The sequence below is a fragment of the Neovison vison genome, chromosome 10, assembly GCF_020171115.1.
Source record: "Neovison vison isolate M4711 chromosome 10, ASM_NN_V1, whole genome shotgun sequence".
Taxonomy (NCBI): domain Eukaryota; kingdom Metazoa; phylum Chordata; class Mammalia; order Carnivora; family Mustelidae; genus Neogale; species Neogale vison.
This window is the reverse complement of record NC_058100.1, coordinates 13,882,543-13,907,153: the sequence shown is the minus strand read 5'-3', so window position 1 is coordinate 13,907,153 and position 24,611 is coordinate 13,882,543. Positions and strand designations below refer to the sequence as shown.

The window sequence follows — 24,611 nt, the reverse complement described above, 5'->3', positions numbered from 1 at the left end:
GTGGTTAAATAAATTTCCCCGAATAAATCAATGAACACTTTTCTACATGAGGAGTAAAAAAGTCGTTTGTTGTAAATACTTTTTGTTGAAGTCCCTCAGTGTCTGTTGGCAATTATTTAAGCCTTTGCTGGGGGACCTTTAAGACTTTTTTGAGAATCTGGTGAGGTTATGTGGTATAGATAAATTAGACGTGGTAAAGTACTATTTGGTTAGTGCATTTCTCATGTGAATGGAAGAGCTCATGAGCTTTGGAACCTTGCTAAAGTATCTTAACATGTACAGGTTTGAAGGAGGTCTGCTATGATGTAAGCTGCTGTCCGAACCGCAGTATGCCTTTCCAAAATCCCTGTTGCTGATACGCTGCTAGGCCAGTGACAGTCAATTAATACAGCAATAAATTGCTCAGTAAATTTTTATCTTAGCTCCTGGGGCCCTGTTCCTCCTGTTTCTCTGTGTGACACTTTATTGCCTTTTTGGTCTTTAATTCATCTTTACTCCAGATTAGGGTTCTGCTTTTCCTCCAACATTTTGGATATTCTGTTGTGGATCTTGTCTATATTTGGCCCCCAACTTTTTTCTTGGTTCTCTTTTTGTGCAGCTTTTAGTATCTTATACAAATGTCCTGAACTGATTCAGTTCCTAAACTCATTTCTTTCCCACATCCCATTTAAATACACAATTGTCTATCCTTTTACAGTCTGGCATAGAACGGACTCTCCATTTCTGATGCCAGGGAGTATCTAATTAAGTTCTTGGGTGTCACCTCAGGTCCACCAAACACTGGGCTTAGCAGCTCAGCTTCCTAATAACAGTACTATAAAGAGGCAAAATTACTTTATGTATAGAACTCCCATTAAAAAAATCCCTAAGTGGAATAAATGAAACAAGATGGGATTGGGAGGGAGACAAACCATAAGTGACTCTTAATCTCACAAAATAAACTGAAAGTTGCTGGCGGGGAGGGGGGGTTGGGAGAAGGGGGGTGGGGTTATGGACATTGGGGAGGGTATGTGCTTTGGTGAGTGCTGTGAAGTGTGTATACCTGGCAATTCACAGACCTGTACCCCTGGGGATAAAAATATATGTTTATAAAAAAATAAAAAATTAAAAAAAAAATCCCTAAGTAGCAAAAAAAAAAAAAAAAAAAAAAAAAAGTACTGTTTAGTGGGATTATTTCATCCATCCTAGGGTCTAGTACTTGTTCCTTTTCCCTGGTACCTTGATTCGTGGTTCTCAACATTTAGTATTTTCTCTTGCTTATGACTTTTGTTTACTGGCTACTCCATCCCAGATGAAGCTTCGTCTGTGGAGTGGTATATATCATATACTTAATTCTTCCACTGGTAGGGGGAAGGTCACCTGAGTGGCTGAGCGTATACCCGGCCTCAGCCTTGACTTTGAGGCTCCTATTTCCCCAAGAGAATGGCTCCAGATTTTCACACTTACTACCTGAGTGTGAATACACACACACACACATATATATGTGCTGGCAGATATTTGAGCATACCTTAGTCAGACTGATTGTCAGTGGGAGCTTTATGTCGCTGAGACTAAGCAAGAAAAAGATTGCAATGCCACATATCCCAAATCTTGGTAAGTCAGAACCCTTAGTAAATAATAATAAGAATTAGCAATTACATGGCAGCCACTACCCTCTGGGCACCAGTCTTAAATATTTTAAATATTTTAATTCTTCTCTGTAATCCTCACAGATTTCAATTAGAAAGGTGAGGAAATAGAATCGCAGAATGATATCTTGCCCAAAGTCCCACAGCTAGTAAGTGATAGTATTAGGAATTGAACCCCAGAGGTCTGATACCCACATATGTTCTCATAGTTGAGAACAACTATGTGAACCCTGGACTGAGCTTTATGGGAACTTCATTACTTATGCTCTGGTTTACTTGGTAAACTCATCCCTGGTCCTCACAAGTCAAGAGCATCTTACTAGCAGTACATTTTACTTAGGGAATTCTAAACTTAGTGTTGATTAGTAGGAGACCATGTTGAGTGTTACATGCTTCCCCTTGTAGGCAGAATTGGATGATAAACCTCTCATTGTAAAAAAAGGCTGGGGCCTTATGTACTGCTCTTGCCAGCATCAGGATTTGTCCTCCATCGTCACCCCAGGACTGCTAGAAACTTCAACTGCTAATCTCTCTATATGTTAACTCTAAGAATATACCAGTTTCTAGTAAACTAAACATAATGAGGATATATAGTCTGTCACAGAGTTGGAAGTTAACAAAAGTACTCTCTGCAAATTATATGTTCCTTATAATGTCTTTAAAAAGCCTCCATTGGCTTATCTTACACATCTTGAGTCCTCCTTTGCTTGTCTGTCCTGGGACACCTGGCACAGTATCATATGAATACAAATTTCAGGAAGTGCTCATGTGTAGTATCTTAGAGATCTCTTAAAAAGTATGTTCTATTTTTCTTTTCACTTTCAAAATCTATGAGAAATGAAAAATGGAAATAATCTAAAGCTTACAGAGATTTAAAGATGCTACATATATAATTGATTATTTAAATTGAATTCCTTTTACCCTGGAAACTTTGTACATATTACTGATCAATCATATATCCTTACATAATGATACTCTTCTGAAAGAGCATCTTGGCCGATTCTTTATTATTTCAGTTATTTAAATGATTTGTCTTGAAATTAGTGTCCCAAAATATTTTAGTTCAGATAGAAATCTTCACTTTAAGAAAAATAAAAACTGTAACAACAAGAAGATCACTAGATTAAATATCACTTAAAAGAGCCACTTTGCAAAGTAACCATAACTTTATTGGCTCTTTCTTCTTAGAGGTCTGGATCTATGGATGTGAATTTAAATTTACAAACATTAATCTAGCTTGAAACATCAATTAACCATTTTCTTTTGTTTCCCACTTGTGTCTAAAATATAAAAATATGAGAAATGATTCTGTGGTGGCTTTAATTAAAAATTGAATTTGTGTCAGATACATAAGGATCCATTTCAATCTCCTAAACTATTTATAATCCAGTTTTTATATTTGCAATACTATGAAGCATGTACATTTAAAATAATGACTCCATGATTAGAGTGATAGGGATAAGTAGGAATTTATCAGGAATAATTCAGGAAGTAATTAAGGAAATAATTTAGGAAAAAATATGAATTATATACTAGATAGAATTTTAAGCTCTAGCAATACAAATTAATAGAGAAAGATATCCCGAAATGTCAGCCCAAGAAGTAAGAGGATCAGGATCAGATAGACCACCCCAAGCTTTTGCCTAATGATGGATGGATATTTAAATTTTCCATCACCGTGCAAAAGAATGTTTCTTCTCCCTTCCTACTACTTGTAGTACCAGTAACATTGTGAAATAATTAAATAAATTTGTTGTGAAAGGGAATATTAAGTCATGTAGAGTGGGGAAATGATATTGAAGGGAAGAAATTGCATATGGAATGATTATCCAGAACCTTATGTTAGTTAGAAATATCTGGTTAAGATTTCCATTTATCTGTATGTTTTTGACATCATAATTCAGTGAAACCTAGTATGAAATTTTGATGTTACTGTTTTTTAAATACCTTTGAAAATTTAGTAAACCTACTTTTGTATGCTTACTGTATAATCAAGAATGTTGAGCATTCTAATAAATAAGAGCATAGTTATAAGTAAGATTCTGTTTGTATGCTCAAATACATTTAGACCATTGATACTAGGTAGGTTATTATCAGTTAATAGAAATTTTGTTTTTCATGTCTTCATTTTAATTTTAGGTGAGAAGACTTTTTTTTTTCTTTTGATAACAGTAATGTTACTATGAATTTTGAGGAATAAATGTAAACCAATGGAGGGGAAATCTTTTCTATGAACAGATGGCTTTTGGTATATCAAGGTTTTGCCATTTGTTTTAGTGCTTAAAATAAACATTATTTATAAGACCACTTACATTTTGATGTTACTTAATGAGGAATATGCATCATTGATTTGACTAGCTTAAGAGGTCATTTAGAACTTGCCCGTTAACAAGCTGTAATCTGCTGAGCACACAATGACTTTGTTTAAAATTATCTATTCAGAGCTGATCAATGACAATAATTGTTTTATACCAATCACTTCTGAAAGTTGCTAATTACTTTGAAGGACATGAATACTAGTCTTTTTTTTTTTTTTGAAGTCATAACCCATTCACCTTGAAATTAAGAAGAAATGTTATTGAAAAGTCATCTTGCCTCTTGAAAGAACTTTTTTTTTTAATTGAAAGTTGATTCACTATAATGGAATATCAACAGGAAATTTAGGCAAAATTGAAGATGTCATTTGTTCTTATAAGAGAAAGTATAGTAGAATCTCCACTGTATTCTATCTTATATCAGTTAGGGATTAGATAAACTGGACTCCTTATAGCATAGGAAAATTGTATCTTTAAATGAAGAAACACATACACATACTTTAAGATTATCATGAGAATTAAAGCAGTTAATGTATACCTGACACATTCATGAGCTCAATAAATTTTAGATCCTTCTTCACTTCACTGGATGGTAGCATCTTCACTTGGTCAAACACCCAGATTCTTTCTTCTTTTAACTACTCACCTCTAGCAAAACCATTTAGAGATAGATTGATTATCAATCAATATTATTAATGTGGGTGAGTTTTAATTTGTTACTTTAACCATCATTTGCTTAGTATGTGCCTTAATACCGTTTAATACCAGTCTGAATAAAAGGATTTTTCTTGAAAAGGACTTTTAGCCTGCCTTTGGGTAGATGTCTATGGAGTTCGGATATTAGAAGATCCCCTGGAGAACACACCAATTATGTACTCTGTGGAGTGGTTTGTGCTGCTTCTTTAGGTGTCCTTCCTGTTCACATGGATTCAGTTTCAGTTTTGTCCTTTCAGACTTCTTTTCTCAGAATGGGCATACACACCACTCTAATGTGATCTAATCATGAAACATCTTTCCTTTTTCCTTCTCAGTACTCCAGCATGCATCTTTTATGTTTTCTGGCACATTGAATCCTGTTTTATTTAGATTTTAATGATGTTTTCATGTTACAAGTAGTTCCTACCTTAATACTATTTGATATGCTGATATTTTCCCATTCTTCCTAAATCACTTCTATTGCTGATGATGAATTTTCTGTACATACTTTGTCTGAAAGTGTTCGCTTCTTTTATTGTATGACTGTACATGCAGTAGAAGTATGGTATAATATTTGAAGTCATCCCACCAGCTCTATGACCAAAGCAATGATTTAACCTAAATATCAGTGTCCCCTTCTATCAATGAGACTAATAATAATCTCTACCTCAAAATGATACTCTAATGATTAAATTAGATGAGCCAGGAAAATATCCACTTATTTGCATGTATGATTTATATACATACACATATTCCAACTGATTATTCTTTTCATTAGGAAAGTGGTTTGTATTAGTTCCTCATCTTTCTTTATCATCTTTAATACAGTTTGGTTGAATGGGGGAAATAGTTTCTAAAATGAGTATACACCTTTAGAAAAAATTTTTTTTCTTATTTAATGAATTTCTAAAGATCATTTGAAAAATATTTGGAAAGATGCATTTTATAACATTGTTACACTACCATGCTTTTCTACTTGGTGTTACTTTCTAGAATTATCTCTGATTTCATTGTGCTTACAAGCTATTTTGCATATCTTCAGTGATTTTTGTCATTCTCATGGTGGGAGATTAACTAAAACAGTTCTTCAGAATTTTCACGTTCTGTATCTCAGATTGTAAAATACCTTTTAAATGGTCATGCTTTAAAATATGGTAAAATATGGGAGAATACAAGTAAAGCATTTTCCCTGTATTTTCTTACAGATCCAGCATTCAAGTTATAAAAAATTTTAGGCTCAACGTATCTAGTGTAAAAAGAATTGGCTTTTGGGATAAAGCACAATGGACAAGTGAAGAGTGTCTATATTAATCACCCTTTGCTATTTAAAAAAAATGTTTAGAGAAGGTGTATATTCCTAGCTTAGCTAACTGTAAAAAATATTGGAAGGACTTCATATCCAAAAATACATGTACACTGCCATAAAATTTTAGGGAATGAAGTTAAATCTTCATGTGAGGTTAATATTTTTTTCATCTTTTGCTGTTTTGTCTTCCTTTACTTCTTTAAAGGAGTTATTTTTTTTTGTTGTTGTTGTTGTTGTTTTCCACAAAAGTAAAATCTAGGCATTACTATGTTTTTGTTTTGGGTTTTCTAATAGAGATTATATTAGCAAAGATAAAATGGAAAGAGATTGATTTCTCAGGACTACTAGAGCATAATAAGGCATGAAGTAACCCACATAAGTTTGTTCTTTGAGACCCCCCCATACTTCTCCCATCTAAAAAAACATAGATGCTTTCAATAGAAATGTTTGTCCATTGAAAATTGCATTTCACTGTATTCCCAGTTCTGTATTTTAATGGCTTAGAAGATGGTTACTGAAGTCCTAATGTAATTCCTGGATTCATCACCAATGGCTATATAATTATAAGGAAATTTCTCTTTTTTAGCAGTTTTCTCATCTGTAAATAAGATGATAAGAATATTTCTCATAGGAGTATTCGAAAGATTAATATTGGGCTCAGTGGGTTAAAGCCTCTGCCTTCGGCTCAGGTCATGATCCCAGTGTTCTGGGATCGAGCCCCGCATTGGGCTCTCTGCTCAGCAGGGAGTCTGTTTCCCCCTTTCTCTCTGCCTGCCTCTCTGCCTGCTTGTGATCTCTGTCTGTCAAATAAATAAATACAATCTTTAAAAAATTAAAAAAATAAAGATTAATATATGCAAAACTCTTAGAATAGTGCCTTATACATAATAAAACAATAAATGTTAGCTATTATTATTATTAAGTACTAAAATGTCATGATGAAGATATAAGACAACATTTTGTTTAAAGATTTTGAAACCACCAAATTTTAAAAGCCCATTTGAAAATTGATTTTAATGAGACCAAATATAATCTTCAAGTCAGTGGTTTATGAAAAATAAAAAATCGGTTCAGGAAGGAAGTGGAAGTGGTAGAGATTGATAAATCAAATTTTTATTTGTTCTGTAGTTAATTTCACATTTAGTGTTTGTGAAAAAGTATAAATTTTTAAAAATCTAATAACCTTTAAGTATGTTTTATCTTTATGATATTTTATAATAAATCTGAGTACAATACATTTGCACCTATCTATACTGTTATATTAGTTGGAAAGCCTAAGACTTTATTTGATGTGAGTTATCATCCATCACTGCCTTAATTTTGAAGAACTGTTAATGTTTCACTAAAAATGCTCACTGGCATATTTTATCTTTTTATTTACTTCAATAGATTCAAAGACGATGGCGAGGCTATAGGATTCGGAAATATTGCTTTAATTATTTTTATTTGAAGGAGTACCTGAGAGCTGTTTCAGAGACCAACGATGCAATTAGGTGAGTATTCTACTAGTGACAATTTCAAAAAGGTTACGTTATAGATGTTGATCATTACCATACTTAGGAATACTTGTTAGAACTCAGTGATATTTTAGATAGAAATTTATTGGCAAGATAGAGATGATTCTGTTTACCTTAAAATTTATTGTTGTCATATTTTTAAATATATTGTGTTTTTTACTATAAATGAGATTATTTATGTGTTCAGTAGGCCTCTCCGATTCTATGCAAAATAGTTTTGGTTAGCATTATCTCATTTTGAGATGGATTTATCTGTAAAATGATTCCATAGATGAAGATTTAAAGTATGATAAGCCTCAGGTGCATTTTGAGAAATATGATCAATAGTAAGAACTTGCCTCTCAAAGGAGAAAATATTACAGAACATAATTAAAATGGACTATTTACTATCAGCTTTTTTTTTCTTTGAATACATAGAAGCACCTGGATTTAGATCATAGGGTTGTGTCTTCTGTAGATTTATGTAAAGTAAAGCTATTGTAACACTCTTCAGTCAACTTGACCAAAGCTCTATGTGTAAATTTTCACATGACTTCAAATACATATTTTTCCCTTTTGTTACAAGCCTGTTCTAATAACATATAAGTGACCATATGCTTTTAATATGTATAGATAAAAAAAGAAATAGTAACAGTTGCCGTTTATGTAGTCATTTTAGTGTTTTCCCCACATACCTTATCTTATTTTACTCTTAAAATTCTTTGAACTAAAAAGAACAATTGCACAATAAATTGTTAAAATAAGATTTTTGCCTGAGACCCTAAAGTTACATATACTATAAGAAATATCTGAAAACTGATTTTTCTAACTTTTAAATTTCCCACATATGTGTACATATGTGATAGGTAATATGTGTACATATGTGATGTGTACATAGGATCTGGTCTTTGGAGATTAAATGTCGGGTATTTGTAAGGTTGATTTCTTTGGAAACCAAAATAAAGCTCTGGAAGTGTTGCAGCAGGATTTTGTCAGTTGGGGAAGCTGGAAAACTCAGAAATGTGGATGCCAGGGGACTGCTATTTAATTTCTTCCTTAAGAAATCCAAAGTCCTGGAGATGGGCTGGCTTTCTGCAAATGACAGGCTTGAGCTGATCTAGAGGAAAGAGCTAGCAGAATATGCAAGAAAGGGAATTTGAGCAGGGCAAGGACTAAGGTGGGATAAATGAGGCTCTTAAGGCACAAAAGTTGAAGAGGTGTTAACTGGCAGGGCCATGCAGGTGCCAACCCTGCACTTTTACAACCCCAAAAGGGCATCCTTAAATTGTACACTGGAGAGGCCTCTCTTGCTTCACCCTAGCCCATCACTGGTAGTGGAAGGTTCTCAAAGAGACAAGTATGTGAAAGGCTGACTCAGAGATTCCTAGGATCTCCTCCTCAAGATCAGTCGTTTGCTAGAACTGCTCAAGAACTCAGGAATACAGCTTGTTTACTAGATTACTGGCTTATTACAAAAGGATACAACTCAGAAACAGCCAGGTGGAAGAGACGCATAGTGCAGAAGATAGGGCGGTCAGGCCATCCTCCTAGCGTCTCCATCTGAATTCTCTTAAGTTCAGGGGGTTTTATGGAGGCTTCCTTAGTTAGGTATGATTGATTAAATCTTTGACCATTAGTGATTACCTCAACTTCCAGCCTCTCTCCCCTTCAGGTATGTTGGAAGTGAACTGGGGTGGAGCTTAGAGTCACAACCTTCTAATCACATGATTGACTCTCCTGGTAGCCGGCCCCATGAGCATGCACCAGTCCTCTCATTAGCATGCTGAAAGACACTTAACCACTTTGAAGAAATTTCTAGGGTTTTGGAATTGGAAAAATTTCTAGAGTTTTGGAATTGGGTGTTGTAAAAAGACAGTGTTGAGGAAGGGCCAAAGTAGTGCTCTGGGAGTGTTAGGAGGCCTTCTTGGCTCAAAATATAGCCTTACAGATAACGTGTGTGTCTCTATGTATGTGAACGGGTTTAGCTTTTATTGTTCTTACTGCTTTTACACTCTCCTCTTGTAGATCTATAACAAAGATAGCATTCCTGTGCATTTCCTCATTTAGTTCTATGTCCCCTGCCAGTCGGGTGGTGTAGTTCAGGAAGTCTGCCACAGTCAAGTTTTGCTCTACAATATTCTTCTGACCAAGGAGGGCATTGTTGTTTTTCCCTAAGTATGCCAGATATTTTTAAGAATTATGCACCTCTCTCTGAGATGTGCATCTTAAGATCTCTTGTCTCCATGCCATCTCTAATCCTGGTTGAATTTTAACTACGCTTGGTGGCCCTTCTTCATATATTACTTGTGAGTGTTTCTGATTTTACCAATGATAGGGTTTCCTTTTATTTTCTTTTTTTTTTTTAAAGATTTTATTTATTTATTTGACAGAGAGAGATCACAAGTTGGCAGAGAGGCAGGCAGAGAGAGAGAGAGGAGGAAGCAGGCTCCCTGCTGAGCAGAGAGCCCGATGCGGGACTTGATCCCAGGACCCTGAGATCATGACCTGAGCCAAAGGCAGCGGCTTAACCCACTGAGCCACCCAGGTGCCCCATTCCTTTTATTTTCTTACTGCCTTTCTTATTGTATGGAAGTTTAAGAGAAGAAGGGGTAGAGACATATCTATTCCACTATCTCAAAATTGGAAATACGTAGTTTACTTTCTAATATAAATCACAGTCTGTTTTCCTTTCTGTTGCATATGCAGTTTTATAAATGTAATGGAAGCGTGCTACGGAGTACTATAGAGGAAACACAGAAGCAGAACATCTAAGGCAAAGATAGGTGTTAGTCAGAGTAAGAGTGGGAGTCTGAGATTAGGGACATTTCTCAGAGGCTGCGAAGCTGAGCCATGAAGCTTGTGCAGAAATTAAGACATTAGCACAGGAAATCTCACAGAGGTTGATGCAAGGAAGATGATAGAAGGTTGAGTTAAAGATAAATCCAGGCAGTGTAGTAGGAAACATATCATAACAGTGCATTTTGGACCATGTTAAAGAACATTGGGGTAGACTTCTCTTTTAAGAAGAGTGACGGGCATGATTACATTTGTGCTTTGGCATGCACATTTGATGGTATTTTTCATAATATTTATTTTTAAATAGTCTAGTGATTATTAAAAGCATCTTTAGAGTCATAATTTTACTGAGATAGTGTTATTTTCCTTCTCATAGAAGAACATATATAACACATTTGTTTGGGTTATTTCTTCACATTTCTTTATTCTGTTTTTCTTTGGGAATCATTGGAATCAGGACTCTAATCTACTAGAAACAGCTTAAAACAGTACACAATTATTAGCTCATCACTTTGTCAGCCAAGAATCTGGGAGGTGCTTTGTGCCTAGGCTAAGGTCTCTCAGAAGTTGCAGCCCTGCGGTCAGCCATCGCTGCGGTCTTATGTGAAAGCTCAGCTGGGGAGAAGCCTCACTGATGCAGGTCTCCATTATTCTGGCTGTTGCACTTGATTCCCTTGGTTTCTTGCCAAGTAGGCTTCCCTGTAGGGCAGCTTACAACATGGAAATGAGTAAGTGAAAAGGGGACATAAGAAAACACAAGGATGGAAACCACATTCTTTTTTTTTTTAATTTTTCATTTTAATAATGAATATTTTAATATGAAACTTGTGATTATATAAAAAAATGAATATCTAGGGTGCTAAACATTCAAGACATCACCTTGAATAGGCATTTTTTTTCATTTATTTATTTTCAGCATAACAGTATCATTATTTTTTCACCACACCCAGTGCTCCATGCAATCCATGCCCTCTCTAATACCCACCACCTGGTACCCCGACCTCCCACCCCCCCCCCCGCCACTTCAAACCCCTCAGATTGTTTGAAGGGGAGGTGAATCATGAGAGACTGTGGATTCTGAAACCACATTCTTTTGATAACCTAATGTCAAAAGGGACATTTCTTCTATTTTGCTACATTCTGTTCATTTGAAGCAAGAGATTGGGTCCATCCCACACTTAAAGCAAGGGAATTACACGAAGGATGAATATTACAGTGGGAATTACTGGTAGCCATCTTGCAAGATAGTTTCAACACTCAGTGACATGCATATAGAGTTTGTTCAATAAACACGTTGCTTTTAAGCGTTTTGTCTTAGATAAAAGTTACTTCACATTTACTTATGGCAATATTTTTAGGTGCTGTTTTCTCAAGATTCTGTTTCAAACTTTAATATTGTATCAAACAATTATGATATATCCTGATTACTTATACCAGCAGGGATTAAATGTATAGTTTCTGAGTTTCAAAGAGACAATAGAAGATCTAGTGCATTCTTCTGTCTTTGGACAGGGTAAAATAATTTTCAGTACAAAAAGTTAGCAAAGTACGTTCTATATCAGAATATGTTTGATTTGAATTATGTAGGATACCAGACAACATTGGTCTTTATTTTATCTGCTCTTTTATTAATGGAAATAGTTTATTATATAGTTAATAGTAAAAGAAATTATGTATAATTATATAAGAATATATTTTTATAACCAAGAGTGGACCTATCACAAAGATAAATGGAATTGATTAATTTGAGGCTGAGTTTGCACTTGGTAGACAAGTATAATATCTAGCCTGATCTGCAAAAACTGCCCCAGGTTATGAATAAGAAAATTATATAATGAAATTAAAAATTAGCTACAGAGTTATAGATTGGTAGCATTAATAAAACATTATTAGCTTGAAGTGCAGAAAACTGACTTTTTTGACAGAAATTTAAGCTGGAAGTAATATATTCCCCCAAGTTTAATGCTTCATTGTATTTTTTGGTTGTTAATACCTTACAAACAATAGTGCTGTAGAATGTAAATTTGTCATTCATCAAAGTGAATTGAAGTTTTCCAGCATGTTGATTTTGTATACCATGGTTTGGCTATTATGGATATTTTTCTTTACCTATCTTTTCATGTATCTTGAGAGATTTTTTTAAAAGATGTATTTATTTTATTTTATTGTAACAACTTTATTGAGATAGAATTCATATACCATATGGTTCATCCATTTAAAGTGCACTACTCTATAGTGGTTGATATATTCACAAAGTTGTGCAGCCACCACCACAATCAATCTAAAACATTTTCATTACCTTAAAAAGAAACCGTATGTTCTTTAGCAGTGACCCACTCCCATTCTTCCCAGCCTGCTCAGCTATTGGCAACCACTAATCTATTTTTTATCTCTATAGGCTTGCCTGTTGTGTACATTTCATAGAAATTGAATCTTACAATGTGGTTTTTGTGACTGATGTTTGGCCCTTTGTTTTACAAGTTCATTCATGCTGTAGTATATAAGAGTACTATACTCCTTTTTCTTGCTAATTAATATTTCATTCTATGGATAAACCACATATTATTTACCTGTTTATCATTTGATGGACATTTGCGTTGTTTCCACTTTTGGGCTATTATGAATAATGATGCTGTGAACATTTATATACAAGTTTTTATGTGGAAACATGTTTCCGTTTCTCCTGGGTACTTCATGAAAGCTTTAATTTAACAAGTGTAAGACATGAATAGCTAGGAACATTGACTTTGAAATGAGATTGATGTGGACGAGTCATGGTTCTGCCATTTTCTAGTTGTGTGAACTTGAACTAGTTACTTAATCTTACAGAAATTGGGTTTCTTCATCTGTGCATCAAAACAGCAGTATTTACTTTGCAGAATATTTGTGAGGCATGGAGTATGTGAAGCACTGGGCATATAATTGATACTCAACAAATAACAGTTATTACTATCAAGGAATAAGAGCTAATATTTGTAGATACACTTTCCTATGGTGTTATAAGAATAACATTCGGTTTTATGGGGCTATTTTTAATTCAAAGTAAACAAACAAAATTTCATGAATTACCTTGTGTATTTTAGAAGAATTTGTAGAAACATTAATTGCTGAGTATAATCTAAATCATCAGTATTTTGGGGGTGCCTGGTTGGCTCAGTTGGTTAAGCAGTCTGCCTTAGGCTCAGGTCATGATCCTGGAGTCTCAGGATTAAACCCAGCAAAGGAGACCCTGCTCAGGGGGGATTCTGCTTCTGCCTACCTGCTTCTCCTTCTCCTGCTCCACTGGCACTCTGTCTCTCTTTCTCTCAAATAAATAAGTGAAATGTATTTTTTGTTGTTTTTTTAAAGATTTTATTTATTTGAGAGAGAGAGAATGAGAGAAAGAGTATGAGAAGGGGGAGAGTCAGGGGGAGAAGCAGATTCCCCACTGAGCTGGGAGCCCGATGCAGGACTCAATCCCAGGACTCTAGGATTGTGACCTGAGCTGTAGGCAGTCACCTAATGAACTGAGCCACCCAGGCACCCCAAATAAAATCTTAAAAAAAAATCATCAGTATTTTTGTGACATTAAACCATGGCTAAAAATTATCTTTCAGAGAACTGGAAGGAAAAGCAAAGAATGGAACATAGAACAAAGTTGGGGAAAATGCAGTAATGAATACACAAACATCTTTTTTTTTTTAATCCAGAAGTTATTTATTTATTTATTTATTTATTTGTATCATGAGGGGACGAGGAGTACGGAGGGGGGAGAGAGTGAATCCTAAACAGGTTTCACATCCAGCATGGAGCCCAACAGTGGGCTTTCAGTCTCATGACCCTGTGATGGAGATGCTCAGTAAGGAGTCTTCGTGTCCTTCTCCCCCTGCTCTTCTCACCTGGCACTGTCTCTCTGTCTGTCCCTCAAATAAATAAATAAATTCTTTTAAAAAATAATGAAAAGGAATATATGTTAACAGAATACAGGCATATTATTATATATATATTACTTTTTACCAAATGTTTATAATAGATAAAAGAATTGCTTTGCCATACCCTTATTATGTCCCTAGTGGTGACCATTTTTTTCTTTTAGCTATTTCTTTTTATACCAAATGTTTCTAAATTATATGCTTATCTAATACTGTCTGATTTTACATCTTAGGATCTTTTACATTACTTTCACATATGGTAGATGAGGGTTTAACTCATATTCTTCCCATCTCCACTTCCATCTATTTTCAGAGAAATCGGTATCAGTGTTTACATTATCATGATTATAGAAGCAGAGATTTTTTACAAAGGCAATTAATGCAGGATGAATATATTTACCTTATTCCATTTTTTAAATTAATTTCTATTTTCCTTATATTTTCGTCTTGCCCTATCTGCAAATTATATCTACCATTGATTATTTCCCAGTACTCTATCCTATCAGGAAATCTAGTAAGTCCCTTTTCCTCTGGAGCTTATCCTCTTTGACCTCTCTATCATCCTGCTCCAGACTGCATTTTCTTTTGATATGATGGAGATTTCTTGAGGAGACATCTCTTAACTTTCTTTCTCTTGGGCTGAACTCAACTGTTTTGTGGACCTGTGTTCTCTTTTTATGATTTATTTTCTTGTTTTTCTGGAGCAACTGCTATCATAACGTGCATGGAAGAGAGTTTCAAGAGTTTTTACTTGCTTTTAAAAGTGTCTTATTCTATCCTCAAACTTGATTAGTAGCTTGTCTGGGTAAAACATTCTCAGTCGCAGATCATTTGCCCTCAGAGTTTTGAAGACACTGCCGTGTTGTTTTCCAGCATTCAAAATTGCTAACTGCTTACTTGCCTGTTTCTTCTTCCTTTGAAAATGATCTATTTTTTTTTCAACATTTGTTAGTTCTAGTGTACCAAAAGCAAATACTAAGATGGAATTAGATCTGTAAAAAGTGTAATCAGGAGAAGCAGCAGGCAAAGGTGGGGGAAGACCTTTAGTCTACAATATAAGTCTGACACCTACGAAAAGAAAAAGAGAAAGAAGATTGGGAAGAGATTGGGACTGCAGTACATTTTCAAGAAAGGCTGATGGGCTCTCTTCAAGCCAGTTACCCTTTGGAAGAGTCTGCTGTCTTGCCAGCATTATCCTGCCTTAGGATAGTGTAGGAAGTGTACTTAGGAGGTGTACCTCCACTTCCCATTCTCAATCACTGGCTGAGGAAGGTATGACATTGGTATGATCATGTTGGTGGATTAACTGGTCCATTTTTATAGGCATTGCAGATTGTTTTGAATTTTTTCTTCTGGAACTTTTGAAATTTTTCAGAATTAGGACTTATGTAAGTATTTTGCCTCCATTGTTTGAGCAGTCAATGTATCCTTTATTTCTAAGATATTTTCTTATATTATTTCTGAAATAATTTCTTCACTTTTATTTCCTTCTATTCTTTCTTCACATGGTTCTTCTTGGTTGGCTGTTGGACCTCCAGAAGTAATGTGCTAAGTCTCTTAAACCTTTCTGCCCCCATTCCCTTCACCTTGGGCCTTTGTCCTTTGTATATTTGTGAGAGACTTCCTTTCTACCCTACTAAAATTTTTATTTCAGCAATAATTTTTAACTTTCATTAAATATTTCTACCATTTGGATAATTTCTTCTTTTATATCATTCAGTTACTATTTTGTTAATGAACTTTATCATATTTCTCTAAAAGTACCAGAGAAGTTAGGGTCTTGGCAGGAAGCAGAACCCACCGCAGAGTTTGTTTTTTGAATAAAGAAAGTTAAATGAAAGGATGAGATCAGAGATAATGTGCAGGGTTAAGAGTGCAGCAAAGGATGTTTTAGCAACAGACTGGCAACAGTAGGATGTTGCTACTGCCAGGGTCAAAGAGTTAAGGCAAAGAAATAGCATTAATGGTTATAGTGAGAGCCAAGGGGAAGTTTACAACCTCCACCTCTGGCCATGATCTGTACTTGTAGAGGAATGCAGCTGTTTCCAGAGGTGTGTGGCATCAAAGGGGAGAGGGAAATGAGGTAAAAATACCCTCAATTTCTTCCTCCTAAACTTCAGTCTTCTGTTGGATTAAATCCAGCTGAAAACTAGCCTAAATGATAGAGGTGGTAGGGCTTCGCCTTTTTGGTCACAGTGCAGGTCACGGCTCACAGAAGTATGTAGAATGAATTGGGGGTAGCAAATGAAAAATAATCAGCATTGGTAATGAAAGTTTAGAGTTTAAGTTTTATTCCGTCTCTGTGTTCTGAATTTCCTCCACAGTGGTTTTTTTTTTTTTTTTTCCCTTTAAGTTGACTATTTGCATTTTCCCATTATACTAGAATCTATCCTTATACAACTGGTGTGTGTGTGTGTGTGTGTGTGTGTGTTCATTTATACATGAATGTGAAAAATTGAAACACCAATTTCAATGTGTACATAAATTGAAGATTTTGTTGACTGGTAGGTTTCATTGCTTTTAAGGTGGTAAGTCAGGGAGCTAATACCTTTTGCTAGTCAATGCCCAGATGCCAGTATGTGGAGGTTATTTAGTTTCTTTTAGGCTATTTAGTTTCTCCAGAGAAACTTCTGTTGTTCTACTGAGGGAGTAGATGTTGTCACTGCCATTGGGTGTAGGGTAAGAGAAAATTTCATGTGCCTCATACCCACAAGGTACTGTACTCTAAGTCCCATGTATTTTCTCTCAGTTTCTTCAGAGCACAACCTTAATCCCTTACCTAAGAAATTGAAGCGTGAATGCTGGCATTCCCTATGTATATGTGCTAAAGAAGCAAAAGTGTGTGGCTGTTGTAGATATGTACCTCATGGTTAAACTGCTACATCATAGTAGAATGGAGATGAGATTCTGCATCTTATGATGTCAAGGATAGTGCATTTTCCAATGTCTTACCTCCTTTCTGTGTATGTAGAACTAATACAAAATGATAGAAAGATCTTAGGAAGTTAAAGTTTCTCAGCTGGACTACATTTGTTGCATAGTTAAATTCTGGATGCCACTATTTTCGGTGAACATTGACAAAAAAATCGACATCCAGCAGAAAGCAACCTGGAATATAAGAGATGTGGAAATCATGATGAGTTGGTCAAGACTGGAACACAGAAGCTCAAAGTAAGGCATGAAATCTGTCTTCAGATTTTAAAGAACCATTATGTTCTGCATTTTTAAAAAGGGAAAAAAATTGAGGCAAGTTAGTTCAATGTGAAAAGCATATTTCCAATAATTAGAGCTATTCAGTAATAGGCTGACTTAGGAAGTATAAAACCTCTGACAGGATTCATCTACAATGTCAGGACTTGTGTAGAAAGGATTTCTGAAGTTGATGACAAACTAGAAGATTTCTAATTCTCTTTAAATCTGGGATCACTTGTTTAACATGGCATATGTTTAAAAGACACAAATCTATATATTTATTTACCTCAAAACTTAAAGTACTTCAAATTCCATAAAGGTGCTAGGGTAATTTAAATGAGACTAATCTATGTCATAAGGGATTCACAGAAAAGTATATGGTATAAAATTATCACTTACCGGGGTGCCTGGGTGGCTCAGTGGGTTAAGCCTCTGCCTTCAGCTCAGTTTAATAGGATCAGGATCTCAGGGTCCTGGGATCAAGCCCCAATTCTAGCTCTCTGCTCAGCAGGGAGCCTGCTTCTCCCTCCCCCTCTGCCCGCCTCTCTGCCTACTTGTGATCTATCTCTCTCTGTGTTAAATAAATAAAATAAAATCTTAAAAAAATTATCACTTACCATAACTAAGATGGATATGATAATCCATGTAAATCAAGAATTTTGTATATGTGTATATATTATAATTACATATTTACAACCTTTAATTAATCTAAAGTTAAAAGCTCTCTAAGTCTGTCATGAAATTTTAAAAATATTTTAATACTAAATGTATTATTGAAATATATATTCCTGAAATATATATTCCTGAAATATAAATTTTAAAAATATTTTAATACTAAATGTATTATTGAAATATATATTCCTGAAATATATATATAAAGGCTGCCTTGCATTCCCATAGATAGAAAAAAGTTTTTGCAGGTGGCAACATCTCCTCAGATCACTAAATTGGTCCTTCATAATTTTGGAGAAGAATGACTAATGGATTTATCATTAAGAAGACCATTATTCTAAATTTAATATTAGATTTATGAATTCTTAGATTCATTGACATGCTTGCCAAAATACTAAATCACAGAAGGAACAGCTTTTAAAATGCTTTTTTGACTTTTTATGATCTGAATAGTGCTGATGAGATAACACATGTAAGAGAACAGCATCTAGTTCCTTCAGGATCCCTGTGCAGCTCTGCCATATTCACATGGACTGTGCTGTGTGCCTCATTTCTGTGGTTATTCTGAAATCCATTGATCCATTGAAATCCATATTCGCATGGACTGTGCTGTGTGCCTCGTTTCTGTGGTTATTCTGAAATACCCATAACTTGGCATATTGAAAACTGACGTTCTCTTATTTGCCTTATATTTTTATGTGAATAACTTTCAGCTGAACTCTGAGAAATTCTTAGTTTCTAAAGTTCTCTTTCTCACGTTTCCTATTAAACTATCAGTGTTTGCAGTGAAGATGGTCATCATTTAGAACTCACAGCTAACAGCATGCTGTTTCAAAATATTTGTATCAATATTTGTGTTCAATGCTGTCTTTGTAGTCTGCTGGTTTGCATTTGTTTTCAAGGAAAAGCAAAAAAAAAAGTTGAGTGATTTTTATGAATATTCATGTCGTTTCTAGGAAACTCAATTCAAAAGATTTGAACATTATCTTTCATCCTTATAATAGTTACCGAGGATGCTCAATATGACCACCATTATAGTCTTTAAGTAATCTTTCTCTGGTATAAAACCATACAGAGTCAACAAAGGCATTAAGCTAATGACAAAACTGAAGAGCATTGCAATCACTTAACATTGCATATCAGGGAAACACAGTACTAAATAGATTTCTAGTTCTCTGGAGTTAAAAACTTAATACATTAAACTATCTAGGAAGTACAGTTCTTTCTTTTTTAAAAACATTTTATTTCTTTATTTGACATAGAGAGACTCGGCGAGAGAGGGAACACAAGCAGGGGGATTAGGAGAGGGAGAAGCAGACTTCCCACTGAGCGGGGAGCCTGATGTGGGGCTTGATCCCAAGACCCTGAGATCATGACCTGAGCTGAAGGCAGATGCTTAATGACTGAGCCACCCAGGTGCCCCTAGGAAGTACATTTCTAATTGTGCTTTAATTAACGAAGAGATAGAAACGTGAAGGAAATCAGCATGTCTTCTCAGACTGGTAATATGTGCAGCCCCCAAAATCAAAGGAGGAACTGCTAGAGTAAAAACCTATAGAGTAGTGTTGGTATTCGTCTTTCTTGTGCTATCACATATGGTTTCTTCAAAAGTTTCACTAACTTCATTTTAAAGTCAATTAAAATGGGAAAATACTAATAATGTAAGCGATAAAGTCTGGATTATATTTAGTCTATCAATACTGGACACATGCTTGATAACTCCCTCTTTAGATATATGCACAATGTAGACAAAAAGAATTATAACTGAGTGGTAACTTAAATATTATAAAACATAAACAAAAGAAATAGTTAATTATAGACTCCTCAAAAATTTCTCTCTTTTGGTGTAGCATTCTGTGTTTTTGATAACAATAAGAGGAAGATCAGTCTTTTATGTGATAATTATAAATGTCATAAATATCAAGCTAAAATTCATATGAACAGGTTTAGACATTATAAGCAATGACGAACTCAATAAATAGACTAATCACAGTAATTTCTGTTTACTAAGCATCTATTGTGTGCATGATGTTTTGTATGTTATCTATACAAAACTCCTTTGGGGATATATATTATCATATCTTAAAGATGAAAACCTAAAACTCAGGTTTTAAGTAACTTGGGTCAAACAGCTAAGTAGTGGTAGATCTGGAGATTTGATCTGGAGATTTTTTTGTTGTTGTTGTTTTTATTTTTTTTTTAATCAAAACAGCCTCTTTGTAATTTTGATTTATTTCAAGTTGTATCAGTCATATCTCAGTGGCATATAGCATCAGCAGGCTCACTTAAAACCCATTACAATCCTCTTATAAATGCCTTTTCTGCTGCTGGGGCTAGAAAAAACTTGTTAGACTTCCTTTCAGTAGTGGTATCATATGACTTGGTCATGCCCAGTGAAATAAAGTATTAAAAGTAATAGAACTAAATGGGAATTTGACTATTGGAGGCAATTTCATGTCAGATTAAAAACCATTATTATGTGGTGTTAAATATTTTTTCAGATCCCATCTGTTCTATGTACCATGTGATATGAAGTCATTAACAATTGAGGCCTCGGTATTAATTGAAATAGTGGGTAGACTTCACAATATTGGTGTACGTTGTCTCTTCCAGCAAGTTTCTGTGAGAAGTAGATGAACTTGGACTAGATATAGCTAGTCTGCAAGCAGAGCCGGAAAGTAGTACTGCTTAGCTAAGAGATACCCTCTGTACAGTGTGTATTTTTTGAGTGTCTTAGAATTAGGAACTTTGGGTATTGTAAAACCCAACTGATTTCGTATCTCAAACTGATGAATTTATTAGCAGTGGCTCTGAAGTTTAGGGACTTAGCTGTAGATAACCACAAGACCTTGGCAGGTATGTGAGCCCAAGACAAGTATCAGAATTTGGGATATTATCTTGCTTGATAATGGCTAAGTTAATTCAGACCAACCACCCTCATAATAATATCTAAGCATCAAAGAGCTATCAGCATAATAAACAATTGATTAGCCAAAATATAAAAGAAGATGAGTGTTCAGAGATGTAAGTCTATAATCAAAGCTGCTTTTGCCTTGAGGGCATCAGTAATTTCTTTTTTGATTTCTTCTTTGCATGACTTTAAAAATAATCACCCATATTTCTTTTGATATTGTAAGGTTTCTTTTATAACTTTTAATATTGAATCCAGTGAAATCTATTTAATATGAGGAGTAAATTTAAAATTGAGTTTAAGATTTTTTTAAATGACTAACAAGTTATTACAGTAGCATTTATTAAATAATTCAATTATCTCTCACTGTTAAGTGTCATCTTATCACATACTAAGTCCCACATGTGCTCAGGTATATCTCTTGACTATCGATGGCCATCTGATTTATCTCTCTTTTTGTAATCCTGTATAGTATTACTTTGCTTAAGTATCTACAATTTACTTTTGTTTTTCAGAAGATGCTATGGGTACTTCATCTTAATTTTCTTCCAACTAAATTATAAATCATTTTGGCATGTTTCAAAAAATATCAAATTGGGATTTGAAATCAATTTAAATTAAATTTGTAGAAGAGAGTAGGGTATAATACTTTCATAATTCGAGTCATCTTGTCAAGGAAGGAAAGATATCTCTTCATTTATGTGGGTCTTTTAAAATATTCATTAGTGAAACTTCATTATTTTCTTAATAAGAGGCCTGCTTCTTCGGTTTGTCTCTCTCTCTCTTTTTTTCCCCCCTTTATTCCTTTTTCCCCCCCTAAATTCCACATCTGAGCGAAATCATACGGTATTTGTCTTTCTCTGACTGGCTTATTTCATTTAGCATAATAGTCTAGCTCCATCCATGTCATTGGAAATGACAAGATTTCCTTCTTTTCTGTGGCCATATAATATTCCAGTGAGTGTGGGTGGTGGGTGTATCACATCTTTTTTATTCACTCATCTGTTAATTTACACTTGGCTGCTTCCATAATTTGGCTGTTGTAAATTATGTTGCTATAAACATAAGGTGCATGTATCCCTTAGTGTTTTCATATTCTTTGGGTAAATACCCAATAGTACAATCACTGGATCATAGGGTAGTTCTATTTTTAATTTTTTGGGGAACGTCCATACTGTCTCCCACAGTGGCTGCACCAGTTTACATTCCCACCAGCAGTGCAAAGAGGGTTCCTTTTCCTCCACATCTTTGTCAACACTTATTTTTTGAGTTTTTGATTTCAACTATTTTGACAGGTGTAAGGTGATCTGTCATTGTAGTTTTGATTTGCATTTTCCTGATGACAAGTGATATTGAGCATCTTCTCACATGTCTGTTGGCCATCTGGATATCTTCATTGGAGAAATGTCTGTCATGTCTTCTGCCCTTTTTAATTGGGTTATTATTGGTGTTTTTTGTGCTTTTTTTTTTTGGTGGTGGTGTAAGTTTTATATATTGTGGATACTAATCCTATTTCAGATATGCCATTTGAAATATCTTCTCCCATTCTGTAGGTTGCCTTTTAATTTTTGTTGTTTGCTTCCTTTATTGCAGAGAAGCTTTTTATTTTGATGTAGGTTATTTTTATTCCCCTTGCCTCAGGAGACATACATAGAAAGATGTTGCTGTGGACAATGTCAGAGAAGTTACTGCTTGTGCTCTCTTGCAGGGTTTTTAGGTTTCATGTCTCACATTTAAGGTCCTTAATCCATTTTGTGTTCATTTTTGTGTATGGTGCAAGAAAGTGGTACAATTTCATTCTTTCGCATGTAGCTGTACAGTTTTCCCAACAGCATTTGTTGAAGAGACTATCTTTTTTCTGTTGCATATTCTTGCCTCCTTTGCTGAAGATTAATTGACCATGTAATTGTGGGTTTATTTCTGGGTTTTCTATTCTGTCCCACTGATGCCAGTACCATACTGTTTTGATTACTATATCTTGCCTCCTGGATCTGGGTATCTGTTTTCCTTTCCTAGATTAGGGAAGTTTTCGGCTATTATTTCTTCAATAAATTTTCTGCTCCCTTTCTTTCTCTTCTTCCTCTAAGATCCCTATAATCAAATGTTATTGGCTTAATGGAGTCATGAGTTCCCTAAGTCTATTCTCATTTTGCATATTTTTTTTCTTTGTCACTTTCCCAGCTTCATTACTTTCCATTACTCTGTACTCCATTTTTAATGGAGTACAGAGTAATGGATTAATTAATTTATTAATTAAATGGATTATTAATTTAAAATGGATTGATTAATTTAATTCATTCTTCTGCTTCTCTAGCCTGCTATTTATTCCATCTAGTGCATTTTAATTTCATCTCTTATTCTTCATCTCTTATTGGTTTCTTTTTATCTTTTGGTAAGGGTCTCACTTATGTTCTCCACTCTTTTCTCAATTCCAGTAACTATTTTTACTTTAAATTCTCTATCAGGCAAATTACTTACATCTGTTGCCTTGGGTCTCTTGCTGTAATTTTGTCCTGGTCTTTCATTTGGGACATATTCCTATGTCTTCTCATTTTATCTAACTCTTAGTCTGTTTGGAAAGTCAGCTATATGTACTGCTTTCAAGAGTAGTGACCTGAAGAAGAGGTCCTCTTACTATGTTTACCAAAACCAGGTGGGTCGTCTTAGGGGAAACCTTGGGGGGGTGGTTCTCTTATATATGTTGCATGTGTCCTGGTTCTGTGGTCTGGCTGCTTTTTCCTTCAGTCCAGTAGTGTAGAGTGGCTCTCCCAGCCTGTTGTGGGCAGTGTTTGGTTCCTGGCCTGGGTAGGGTGTGCAGCCTTAACAAGGTGCTGACTGGTTCACTTGCAAAGTGAGACCTGCCACTGCAGATCCCACCTGACTGGGCCATTGGATCCTGCACAGCACACATGGGTGGGGTACACAGTTTTAACCAGGTGCATAGGTCTTCTGTGGGGCTTGTTGCTGGAATTGCCAGGACCAAGGTCCCACAAAATGTGTGGGTCAGGTGATACGGTTTTGGCAAAGTTTGTGGTAGTCTACTGGGAGAGGGGACCAGCAGCACTGGGACTGAAGAAGCTCTGTCTGGAAGAGGAGGGTCCATAAAGCCCAGGGGGATGGGGCTTGGTATAAGCAAGTTACATCATGACTGCCTGCTGTGCTTGTTCTATCAGGTGGCCCTGTATTTGTGCTGGGTGGTGGGGGAGGGAAATGGTGCCTGCCAGCTCCTTTGTTTTTGGAGGAATTTCCCCGAGAACCTATCCCTTCCCAGATAGGCTCTGAGTAAATAACTCTCCCTCTTATATGCCCTAGGTGTTTTCCAACTTGATGCTTCTAAGCTGTATGTCAGGCTGTTTTCTGTGTTAGTGCTTTAAGGGTGGGGACTCCGCTTCCAACAGCCTCCAGGCTCTCCCAGAACCCAGCCCAATGATTTTTTTTTAATTTTTGTAATTTTACATTTTTAAATTTTTATTTGTTTTTAAAGTTTTGCCTTTTTTAAAATTTAAATTCAGTTAATTAATATATAATGTATTTTTAGTTTCAGAGGTAGACGTCAGTGATCCATCAGTCTTATATAATACCCAGTGCCCATTACATCATGCTGATTTTTAATATTTCAGGCTTTCAGTCCCAATAATTGTAAGAACTCACAAGGGCAACTCTTGCTTTCAAATCTGGTTTTTATGGG

General features: G+C 35.2%; 1 protein-coding gene across 3 annotated transcripts in view; it reads left to right on the top strand.

The window, feature by feature from the left end:
• SPATA17 (spermatogenesis associated 17) overlaps positions 1–24,611 on the top strand; it is a 178,718-nt gene that overhangs the window by 31,798 nt on the left and 122,309 nt on the right. For all 3 annotated transcript variants that reach the window (XM_044266823.1, XM_044266824.1, XM_044266825.1), the window contains one exon: positions 7,335–7,438. In XM_044266823.1, the coding sequence (XP_044122758.1) occupies positions 7,335–7,438 (104 nt within the window). The remainder of the gene's footprint in view (positions 1–7,334; positions 7,439–24,611) is intronic.